Source organism: Phoxinus phoxinus (genome assembly GCF_949152265.1).
Source record: "Phoxinus phoxinus genome assembly, chromosome: 11".
NCBI classification, from domain to species: Eukaryota; Metazoa; Chordata; class Actinopteri; order Cypriniformes; family Leuciscidae; genus Phoxinus; species Phoxinus phoxinus.
In genome coordinates, this window is record NC_136886.1 from 8131183 (window position 1) to 8144112 (window position 12930).

A 12930-nucleotide genomic window follows, 5' to 3' on the forward strand; every position below is an offset into this window, starting at 1 on the left:
TGGATCCCATGGACCTCTATAGTATGGGATGGGATGGGATGGGATGGGATGGGATGGGGGGGGGGAGGGGGTACTATGGAAGTCAATGGGGCCCATCAACTGAAATTCTTCAGTTCAGCGGAACAAAGAACTTGGTTTGGAACAACTTGAGAGTGAATAAATGATGACAGCATTTTAATTTTCCCTTTAATGCCCTTTAATTTATCAATTTTTGATACGATATAATTTATTTTTACATTTATATTTATTTTAAATATTATATAAAATAAAGATAAATGTAATGACTTTCGAATAAATCTGACTCACAAATATTTACTGTTCTAAAAAGTTTGACAACTCTGGTCTAGCCTACTGTTTTATCAATAATTTAAACCTAAACCTTTTTATGTAATGTTTCACTTGAAAAGTGTGCTTGCACTATATTTCTTTGCATAAATACCACTTATCTTGATATTTTGTTAATAAAGAAGTGAACAACAGTAATACATTTTAAGTTTGGCTAGTGTCAACTTTTTAGTCAACTTGTTGAGTGCGCAGTTCTTCAGATAGTTACGGTACCAAAATCTGCAACACTTCTCTCCCCCATAGGAAGTCTCAGGCAATTAGTTCAGTCAGTAGAAGTTCTCGTACTAGTCTACTCTGAGTTTCTCTGAGCTCTTCTAATGACTTAGTCCGAAGAGCGTATCCCTGTGCTATTCTGTGGGAGCCCCGGTTCTACTTTTGGATCTTTATATATATACAAACAATGGGATTTGAATTGGATCGTTTCAAAGGGGCTGTGGACCCAGACTTCAAATGCAACTTGTGTAATAAAGTTTTGGAGGATCCGCTCACTACCCCGTGCGGTCACGTCTTCTGCGCCGGCTGTGTGCTGCCGTGGGTCGTTCAGCAGAGCAGCTGCCCGGTCAAATGCCAAAGGATCTCCACCAAAGAGCTCAACCACGTCCTTCCTCTCAAAAACTTAATATTAAAGTTGGACATTAAATGTGACAATCACGCGCGGGGCTGCGAGAAGATCGTCAAACTTCAGCATCTGGCGGAGCACGCGGAGATGTGCGATTATTCTCCTGCCAAATGTAGGAATAAGGGCTGCAGCGAGGTGCTGAACCTGAAAGATATGGATGCTCACATGCGTGAATCGTGTGATTTCAGAGCGGTCGGGATATGCGAGAGTGGATGCGGATTGATGCTCACTCATAAGGAGCAGAAGTTGGACAACCACTGCTGTTTGAAAGCCCTCAAAGCGCACAACGGCGCGCTGCAAGGGAAAGTTGTCAGCTTGGATAAGGAGCTGAAGAAACAAGCTCTGAAATCGACTAAAAGAGAGAAATCACTTTTGGCGCAACTGTCGGCTGTTCATAACGAGCTTCAGATGACAGCGCTGAAGTATCAGAAGAAATTCACGGAATACAGCGCCAGGATTGACTCGCTGTCAAAGAGTCTCTCTCCACCGTGTAAGGTAAGAGAACAATCATGACAGCACTTTAAGAACACTCACAAATATTTATAGCAACCATATATCCACTACTACAATACAAATATGGTAGTTTGGCTACCATAAATAGCAAACACAAAAAAAGTGTGAAACGATTCTGTAAGCTTCTTGCACTGCGTGAATGGAATCTCATTAATTTAGGCTATAGCGGTTTTACAATAGCCTACACATTTTGGCAGAAACTTGTTACATGGTAGCCTATTTTAATGCTGCCCGTTTCCTTAACAAATTAGCTCTTTCTCTGGTAGCCTGATTTTTGGTCCAATTTTCTATCAGGAAAATAAAAATCAATGTGGTTTAATTTGATATTTTACCTGTCCCCTTTTCCCGCTCAAGATTATTCAAGTGTTGGAACACATTTATTTATTTATACTTTTATAGTCAGTGTTGATTAGATTTAAACTCTTTATGGACTTCCATTTAGGCGATATCACTCGAGTGTAGCCTTCTGAAATCGGCTGTGAATGGGCGGTAGGCAAGAGGCTGTGTAACTAATCACAGCCATGTTGATATAACTTGTCGATTGTGAGTCTGATATTGGTTTTATTGTTTTTGAAACATGATTGGACAAATATCCAGTGACATATTGACTTGTAATGTCTCAGGCAAATATTGGGCAGTGACTTTATTCTCCTATGTGTATATTTATTCTACTCCAACAAAAAAAAGTCCCAAAAGAGGAAAGCCAAGCTCCAAGCAACTCGCATACCCTGGGCTGGAACATCGTTTAACTGGAGCAAAAGGACGTTTTTCCATCAGTGCTCAAATAGTTCCAATTCATTAGCTACAAAACGCAAACTTTTTAAAACAATAGAATACCATTATTGTCTTCATGTAAACTACAAAAATGCTAATTTGTGAAAACAGTAACATCATACATATTATGTGTTCAGTCTGTAGAACTTATGTAGCTCCGCCCCTTTTCAGCGGTGTGTTTCTGTCTTCCAGTTTGTATTTCCACAGCATGAAGGTAAGATCTTACAGATTTATGAATGAACCACTAATTTTTAAATCTTGCCAGTCTACTGACATTTGTTACGACATCCGCTTCAAACATTACAATGCTCATGATAACTTTCGTTAACTCTGCAATAAGTAAGTCCACTTCACCAGCTTTACTCTTCAACAGCGATGACATAGAAATATACAGAGCTACCCCAAAAAGTTCAAACACAGAATTCCAATTGTGTAAATGTACCCTTAGAGACGTTTTTTATTTACACTCTTTGGGAAATATCATGATATTATTATTATTGCTTGTTGATATTAATGCAAGGCTGTTGATGGGGTCCATCAAGTTTTTGATTTCGGGTGTTTGCTGTTGTTATGATTCCTTCCAAGTTCCACCCCTGAAAGATGCGTTACTAGCTGGCTTGCAATGTATACTTTATTGGTTTTAATGGAACTTTCTAGTTTAATATGGACTTTATAGTATAGAAAACATATTGTTATATGTATTTTTATACAGTGTCAGTAGGCAGTACTTGAGCGGTAAAGTACATGCCAATGGTAAAGTGATGGTAATACTGAGGTACTTTGGTGTAGTCTAGGCACTAAAAAGATACATCATGCCCAAATAATGAAACAACAACCTTGCTATGGCACTTCTTCTTCTTTTTTTGTGCTTTATGTCCTTACCATGCCTTCTGGCATGTGTGATGCCCTTCAGATTAGCTATGATATATGCTCGCCTCAGGACTCCATCAGAGCATGGAAAAAGTCAGTGAGTTACACTTGTGACAGATAACCTCCCTTGACCGCTCTATGAAGGAGCATGAGATCCTAAGGCAACCTCCCAGTGAGTGAACATGTTTATGGGGTCTGAATGATGCCTTAGTGCCAGTGACTGCCTTCCTGCTGGGGAATGACGTTTCTCTTGCTGTTCCCATCACATGGTTCATCAGTCAAGTGAGTTGAAGCAAGGCTGGGAAAGGAAGGTGATGATGGGGAGCTGACATTTGCAGGATTGGGCCTGTCTGCTGAATGCTGGGCTGTTGATCCAGCTGCTCTGGAGGAAAAAAAAAATGATATCACAAGAATTTTTGCATCACCGCTAGAGCATTTCAACATGATTTATGCATTATCTTTCTATATTTGTTTTTGCCATTTTAAGAGAATTTATTCTTTAGACGAGTCATCCTCTGACATTATTTCCACATTTTTATTATATACATTTTAACAACAGTGATGTGCATTTATATGAAGTGGTGTCGGACATTGTTTCCCATGGAATTATGGGACTTGTTCCCATGACCTGGTCCAGCAGGATACATTCCTCACTTGGAGACGTACATTGCATACACTCAGCAAAGATAGTAAAGAGGACACTGTACATGCCTGCCATTGATGTCTGTATTATATTTAGACACTGTATGGCACACAGAAATGACAGCTGCATTAGTCTCTGATTCTATGCAGTGCACCCTAAGTGAGGAATAAAATGCTGACTCCACTTGTTTGTCCACGTTCCGCCGTTCATCTGTTGAGAGAGCCGTTTGCTGCAAATGTATTAATATACTCGACCAAATGAGCAGGGAACAAGGCCTTAACCCTTAAAGCCGCTGGCCACTTGAAAGCTCCTTTTCCAAGATGCTTTAAGCTGAGATGAAGTATGTATTTTGCATGATGTTTAATGATTGTAACAGGTGCACTTCTCTACTTGTTTGGTCACGCACCACTTTTGGTCACAGTCAAATGTAAATCGTGATACCTACGGATGATTTAAGAGCTTGTGCTATAAAAACACACCCTGAAGGGTTATATTTGAAATAGGGATGTCCTAGAATCCTAAATCCGAATTCGGAAAGGCACTCAAAATGACTAATGCATTCTACGGAGCCCCTGAAGGGACATGGTTAGGCTTGCTGCGGTAGTCAGTTACATTGCAGTACATCAGATTTCACTTACCACGTGAAGATAGTAAGGAGAGATGACTGACAGGATGATGTTGGAGGATTTAGTGTGCAACAGATCTTGTAAAATGCCAGTCATTTTCTATCCAAACATAGTATTTGGCTTCAGGCACATCCCTAATTTGAAATGTTTAGTTTGGAAGCACCGATGTTTCTACTTTCCGAATAGAAATAAATACATGGTTTTAAAGACGTATGTGTGAATTAATGGGCCATTTTATACTGTTCCTTCTTTTTCAGGGCGGAGAGACCAAAAGTGTCATGGCTATACTCCATCGTGATTCTGGATCTTTAGGCTTCAATATCGTTGGAGGAAGGCCATGTGCGGTAAGTTCAGAAAGATTTTGCACCTCCATCTTATGTCATTGGCTCATTGTATTTCCTGTTTCAGCCCATGATTGTCAAGGTTTGGTAAAGGAAATCAAGAGGGGTTTTGTGAAGGGTCTTCCCTAACAAAACTGTAACAAAAAATATTTTTTACATATATTTTAAGGCCTTAGATTACCTCATGCCACATCTACAGTATTCATTTGTTGATCTACTCTTAACAAATGATTATAATGATAAACAAAAACAAAAAAATATGACACAGACACCTTCAATATCTGTCAGGTTATTTCAGAATCTCAGTGTCAATGGATGACTCAATTAAAGTGGGATATTGCAACTGGGAAAATACAGACATAAATTATATCTTTTGTATACAGTGCCACTTTGGTACGTCAGTCCACCCTGAAGTGGTAGTTGTGGTTTCCATATCAGTGTGAATGAGCACCAAACCCTTTAAAAAGTGTTTGTTTGTGGTTCGTCTGAAATAGAAATATGACGCACTTTGGTCTGAACTGGACTTTTGCAGAAAAACCTTCCAAAGAGGAAAACTATTACAAGAGCCAAGTTTCCAGGGCTTCTTCTAAGACCCAGATGTAGCCTCGTCACAATGACAAGGCTTTATTTATTTATAAAAATGCACCACAGTTAAAGCATATAGCGCAAATTGATATGGCTGAGTTAGTTTACCTTAAAGTAAGTGGAAGAGGTCGGTCACTAATGAATGACACACATGGCTGCGTCTCTTAGCAACTGCACAACTACTTCAACGTGGCCATGACCCCTCCATAGCAAATGTTTGACATGCCAGCCATCCTGTCTGCTTGTAAGACCTTAGATCTGTTTCTATAACTTGGTGAGCTGACCACTTGGGTCGCATTTTAAAATGGCATAGTTGCAAAGGCTTGTAGGAAGCAAAATCTTTCGCAGGATCATTCGCAGAGTTGGGAATACCAGAATGCTTTTCAATGAGCTCTGTCAATAATGTGAAAGAAATTGTATTTTTAAATTTCACATGTTAGTAGCCACCCAATATTTGTGTGGACTATTGGTGTATTTGTATTACATGGCTCTCTGATTCTAATTAGTTAATCACTGAACTGAGGAGGCAATTTGTATATGTTTTTTGTATATTTAATATAGTATATTTTATATTTGAATATTACATAATTTTATTGTTTTTGGAGCATTGCATCTTTAGTTTAGCAACATTTTTTGTTCTGTTACTTAAATTTGGAACAGAGTTTATGTCGTTTTATTAAAAAAGAAACTAAATATTCTGTAGGAGTACGATCCTCTAGCAAATAAAGATGTTGTTTTTGTTGTTGTAATGGGGAAGAGGGAAGGGCTTACAGTAATTAACTGCAGAGTTCACAGTTTGACTTCCTGCGGTTTCTTAAGTATTCCATTAAAAATTACAGCACAGTGTCACACAACATGGCACAGAGGTAATGTGGTTTGATGTGGTTGGGAGGTGGGTTCAACGATTTTGGCAGATGTTTTGCTATAACCTTCTTGTCCAGGTTATATTTTCATATAATGAATGGTGAGCATCTTTTTAATACTCTCTTAACACCTTAAATATCTCACAAACGCAATATGTTTTTCATTTGACTGTGTATTTGCAGAGAAGCTGAACAATGGAGCACATTGCTTTGTACACCTGCAAACAATTATTTGTGTTTTGGATGCGTCTTTATGGGAGTCTGTGTCTTTGTTAGTCATTTTATTTTAATTATTTGCATTAAAACTGTTTTTGCATCTGTAATACTTACAAAAATATTTTATTGGTTAGTCATTTTTTTTTTTTGGCTAAATACTGCTGCCTTGTTTTTGGATTGCAGGATAATAAAGATGGCACTTCGAATGAAGGAATCTTTGTGTCGAAGATTGTGGAGAATGGACCGGCGGATAAAGAAGGAGGTTTGCAGATCCATGACAGGATAATGGAGGTAATTACCTGCTTTAAGCCTGATACCGTTGCCTAACCAAGGCACAATAAGAGCCAATTATAACATATTTTATATACATATACAGTTTTGTGCATAACACAATGAGATGTGTAATGCATATCATGTTGCAATCGTGGCTGATTAGGACAGAAACTTTTGTTGCGCCATGTTAGGACACATTTTTCCCAATTATAGCTCATCCTGAAAGGAACAATTGTACAAACTATGTTGAACCCGTAAATAGAATAATATTTAAAGCATGTTATACCTTGAAAATGGCTTTAATGTAACCGCATTTACAAGATTCCTGTTTAAAACTTTATCTTTGAGCCCTGATTATTTAATAGTTTTTCATTGTAATTTGTTAGACGCTGTATATACCGACTTATAAAGAAATCCGACCTGGCTGGCATCAGGTCAGAAGGCTCTCTTTTACCTTGGAACAAAATCTGGACTATTTAAAAGGGCAAAAGTTCCCAGTGGTCACTTTTGAGGGTGCATAGAAAGTCAGCCCTACAAAGGTTGCTTTTATAGCGGCATGAAACACAAGTATGGTACAACGGATGCATTGAATTCGCTGTAGCGTGTTATAACCATGGCCTGGGTCTGTACAATTGTTTAGCTAAGTTAATGTAAATATTTTCACTTCGTGTAGTCGAATCATCATTCAACAAAATGGTAGCTTTCGCCGCAAGATTTTTTTCCCCTCACAAATTAGTTAACATCACTTTTTGGTTTCAAGATATATTAATTTGCGCTTGACGTCAGTATACTGTATGTTGGATGAGGAAGTCGTGTCTGCTCTTATAACTTTTAAGAGCAGCCACATGCAGTGTCTTAAACTCTCCTGTTCGTTTAGATATGCCGTAAGCCCTTGAGACAATGGATAGATTGAGCCACCAAAGGCGACAGTAATGCAGTCGGCGCCTGGTGACTTAAGACCACTAAACTGGCCCTGCTTTGGATGGGGAGGGGGGCGTATGAGTCCCAGATTGGTTAATGCGTTGGGTGGAAATGTGCTAGTATGACTTACTTGGAGGAAGGGGCCAGGGTGAGGGGAAAAGCTTTGGATTGTGCTTAGCATGCCAACTGCTGCTTTGCCGTGATATCTGAGAGTGTTCCTTGTGGTTTTTGTGGATGTCACCTGCATCTCTGCTTTTTCTTTTTTCTTTTTTCTTTTTTTTTAAAAGGACATCAACTTAACAATACACAGATATTCGAGAAGGGTTATCGGTGAATGGTTTAGTATTTTCATTGTAGTGTGCAGTAAGCTTTTTCAACAAGATATTTAGCTCTAGGATGGCAATAGACCTAGAAAGTCACTTTTTGTCTTTGTCTTTTGAATAATTAAGGTGAAACAGCATGCGTGCCAGTGGATGTAAATGCATAAGGAACATGAAGCACAAAGCCCTAGGTCAGTCTATTGAGTAAACCTTTAAAATTTATAGTCTCCAAACTCTCTACTACAATGCAAAGCCGTTCCCACCCTGTGCTGTCTATTTGGATCATGTGTACATGGGAATAACGTTTTCTGCTTCCTTCAGGAGATTTATCTGTGCTTTTAAAACTACTTTAATAATGTTTCTGCCTTTTGAAAAGGGTGTAATAGTGCTTTTCTGGCTATCGTTGACACCTGAGGTAATGTTGTGCCTTTGAGATCGAAATATGGATTCTAGCTTCACGTCAGCGCCTCGAGTGGTATCACATATTTAATTATGTTGGCTTGAGAAATGATTTTCTGTAGAAATATAATCACAGGGGAAGAATTAATGCAAAATGGCTTACAGCAGTTTTGTTTCCATTGTATTTCAATTGTATGTATCTAAACCAACACCCTGTAGTCCCATACTTTATAGCCCATGAGAGTTAGACTCAGCTGGAGTTTGCCGTTTAAAATATGTGCCTCTGGAACCCTCCAGGTCCCAGCACTCTTTTGTCTCTCTTGCTACATCAGCACTTTTTCATCCATCATATGGATTATCCATTTATCTCCTTTTTTCCCCCCAGCTCATTTGGATCCACATGTATTCCTTGGCGATTGTGCACAGATGCTTTAAAGTCAGCATGAAACGGGAGTTAAGATAGTTTGCTATTGCAGCGATCTCACATGAGTGTCATGTTGTCCTGCCCTCGCGCCAGTAAACGCATCATCAGAGAAGAGATGAGGTGTTTTTGCAAGAGGGTTTGGATGTTGTTTTGATTAAAGATGATAAAAACACATACATTTTTGTGCTCAGATAAATAATTTTAAATAATTTGCATGTTGCTGCATGTTGTTAATGTTAGATTATGACATCAGTGTCATCTTGGTAAGTGGCCAATATTAGATTTTCTTTTTCAAATCTGATAATTATTGGATAATTATTTGTGAATTATCATTTCTCATCATTTTTAATTTCATTCATTGACATGAAAATAATTATTGGCTAGGTATCGGCCAGCAGGTGTGGCCTTTTTTTTTTCTTTTTTTTTGGCAAGTAAGTAACCACTTAGAAATCTCTCAGATCTTAACAATCTTAACAAGCCTAGCATCATGGAGGTAATTTTACTCGCTTTTTCTTCAGAAAATGTAAAAATCTAGTTTCCCAAATATACGCCAAAACCTCTTTAAGTCAATTTTATGCTGTTTACCATTCAAGCGAGAGACTCTTGGGTGACTAGCATCTAGTGATCAGTACAATGCGTTCTTGAGATGCGACAGCATCTCGGCTGAGAGCATCCAGGCGGAGCGTGTGAATTTGTGTCATAGGGCGAGCAGGGCCATCACGGTATTCAACGGGCTTTGTGCACATGTTCCTGACAGCAGCAGTGATGGGTGACTCACTGAGCGATCATGAGAAATTCCAGCCAGGAACACACTGCACAGATCATCTGGCCCTTATGTAATAAATTTCACTAGAATGTTTAATTGTTCACGTCTTACTAAGAGTGAATTGGGAAAAATCACAAAATAGCGCCATCATTTTCTCTTGGCTATGTTAGCTTCAAAGACGTTGTGTGCACGTACATGACATGCTCATAAAGATCTAGAATCTCCCACGGCCGTCTGATGGAGGAGTGTCACGGCAGATGTCCCTGGTGAGCACCAGAGAGACAGGCTCAGATAATTCAGCGGATGAATAGCGCCTTGTTTGCCGGAGACATTTATTTTCTCATAAAAAAAGATGTAAAAAGGGAAGAAAAACGGTGCTGTGTTTGCACTCCACACTGTTCGAAAATTTTCACACATAGTAGCCGAGTTTGCCCGCGACAGATTGATTTATGCATTGGATTGAACACAGCCCTTATATTTGTATTCTTTTTTTTTTCTTTTTTTACAGGGACATTACACATCAATAAACATTTCAGTAACTGCACCAGAGTTAGCCAGAGGCTATTTTTCATCTGTAGTATAAATACAAAATTAATTTGTGATGCTATATATTTTTTAAAATAAATTCTGTACACACGCATCAGCAAATGGTGGGGGACAAAACAACTGCTATTTAAACTGGTTTTCCATACTGACGACCAGTCTGCCATTGTATGGTAAAACAGGTAGTCTTGCGCCACTCGCCATTGGTTGAACCAGAGGTTTACATTGCAGACCTCTCAAATAAACAGAGCAATGTTAAAGTGCTGCAGAGTCTCAGTGTTTACACTTGTCTGGCGAATCAATCCGCAAATGGCTTACTCATAGTTGTCTCTAAACAATTAGCTAGGATAGAAAGTATTTTAACCTCAACCAAATTACACGCACCACCTTTAAGAATGCTGTTTGACGCAGTTAACAATTTCATCTCAACCTAAGGCTATAGTACCTTCAGCTTTCAATGTGTTTTTGCCACAAAACCATGGAAAGCCCATGTGTCTTGATATCCAAGTGTAGATCATGGCTGTCTTCAGGAGCATTGGATGTGTTGGGAGTAGGAAGAGGTCATGGAGATGGACCGGATTGTAAATGTCACCTTGTAAAAGCCTGCAAACAGACAAAGGTCAGAGGTTGAACAACAACCAGACTTTAAAAAGCAGCTCCACTGAGAGGCCAGTGTTTGCCATCTGAAAGAAGCAAGAGCTTCAACAGTAACAGAAGAGTAGTTCTCTTTAAATAAGAGTTGAGTATGGCTGGGGAGATTTGAGATCTATTTGCAATGATTTTGTTAATAATATTAGTATCAGTATATATTAAATATCACTTTTAATTAGATATTATGTCATCTTAATGTGTTTATTGAGGTTGCACAAAAATAAAACATTAGAATACAACCCTCATTATGATACTCTGAAATGATACATTTTTAAAGGGCTGTTCGTTTGGGGCATGTCTGTAAACGACCACTGTTTTGATTGGCTAATGTCATTGCATAGCAAAATGTAGCAACAACCTCTCGCAATTGCATGTATGTGTTTTGAAAACATTATCCATATAAAAATCATAATTTACAGGCAAAGCATTTTTAAATAGTTTACTTATGGTTTTCCAAATCCAATACAGTTGGCTGCTTCATCTTTCAACATCTTATTCTTTTTTTTTTGCAAGCTAACATTCGTCAAGCTAACATAATTCGTCAAAACTAACATTCTTTTATTCATCCATTTGAGTCAAGCATGTGGAGTTTTAAAAGACTGAACAACACCAATGGGCAGGGCATATGGTCCGATGATGTATAACTAATAGTCGATTTCTTGATCTAGAGGCAGTTATGTGTAATTTGCATGTATTTGCTCATGTGACGTGACGTCACAGATCCCACAATATCCAAGCTAACCGTTTTTGGAGCTTGTTTAAATAATTTATTTTCTTTATAATGAGGAAGATGTTTTAAACTGAAACTTGCGGGATTTTTTAATGGTACAAAATCCTATGTTAAAGGATCTAGGAAAATGTGATTTCTCATGTCATTGTTTTTATGATCCAGCTTTGTTGTCTTGTTATAGTTTTGCGTCAAATACTGTATGTATAATGCATGTGAATGTAACTTTAATATCAGCAGCTTCTAGTAACACCAGTGGTTACTTATCTTTTACTGTCTCCATATAGCTGTAAGGTTACCCACAGTCCACCACTTAACACCCAATGGTGCTTTCAGTTATTTTAGTGTGTGCTCGCTGTCAGATGTGGCGTTAAATGGTGTGAGGGGTGAGTGGCAACATGAAAAGAGTGGCAGCTTGAATAGATATGTTAAGAGTCTGGGGCCCATTGCTAGCATGCAGATGAGTCCTCAGCCCTTTTGAACTCAGGTTGTTAGCATTCTTGTCCATTGATGATTAAGAAGAACCTTGTAGATCAGACAGCTGCAATGAAGGACAGAGGAAGAAAACTTGTATAAAATGTGCAGTTGGTTTTATAAAAAGGGAGATTTGGGATGTCCTGAGTTTTTGAGATGTCTTTGATGGAAATTTATTTCAACCTCAAATGATGCAGGCTTGGTGGTCCCCGATGAATTTGTTTTGGTTTGTTTTGTTTTGGGTGTAGTGGTTGTCCTTATTTCACCTGTCGTTCTTTGATCTTAATTCTTTCTGAAGTGCTATTTGGGTAAATATAAAAACCTAAAAAAAATTTTTTATATATATATTATTTGCAGAAGAAATGAAGTTTTGTTAAATTGTGCAATTATTGTATATCTTTTGCACAACAAATTTCCCAACACAATTCTCATTATCGTAATGCATCTGGAGTCTAATCTAAACACTGATTTATTTATTGAAGTTTTTTTGTAGTTCTATACTTACTGATTATTCTCAGTACAGTTAATACAATATTTAAACTAAATATAATAAATATTTTTTTTATTAAAATTAACTTAAAGACAGTACATATAATAGTAAAAAAAAATTTTTTTTGCAATACAGTAATGAAATTGTGTTGAAAAAATATATATTTAGTAATTTGTTTAACACCTCTGTAACTCATCCAGTATACCCTCCACTAAAACAGGCCTTAACCTTAATCTGTCGCACGCTGGACTTTATGACCAGTATGGACATTTTTAAATCAGGAGACCCTGTTCTTAGTTTCCTCAGGGACATGAAGTCAGGTCAACCCAGCATGGGGCCGCCCTGCAACCTCCAGTCTTCACCTTTCTTCCACTGACAACTAAGATATCACAACACATGTCATCTTTAGTTTGGAATGTGTCGCAATGTCTTGTGTTATTTCTGACTGAGTCCAACAGAGCAGTCCAGAGGTGGCAGTTAGTTCACTGTGGGCAGTATCACATGTTATTTGGCATCTGATTGCAAGAAGAAAGCCTTTGTCAAGGAC

The 12930-nt window shown here is 38.2% G+C and overlaps 1 protein-coding gene across 2 annotated transcripts in view; it reads left to right on the forward strand.

Moving 5' to 3' along the window:
- Positions 1 to 594: 594 nt before the first annotated feature.
- The window catches only part of pdzrn3b (PDZ domain containing RING finger 3b), a 91503-nt gene continuing 79167 nt past the window's right edge, over positions 595 to 12930 (forward strand). For both annotated transcript variants that reach the window (XM_079628380.1, XM_079628381.1), the window contains exons 1-3: positions 595 to 1459; positions 4648 to 4734; positions 6579 to 6686. In XM_079628380.1, coding sequence (XP_079484506.1) covers positions 746 to 1459; positions 4648 to 4734; positions 6579 to 6686 — 909 coding nt within the window. In that variant the 5' untranslated portion in view covers positions 595 to 745. The remainder of the gene's footprint in view (positions 1460 to 4647; positions 4735 to 6578; positions 6687 to 12930) is intronic.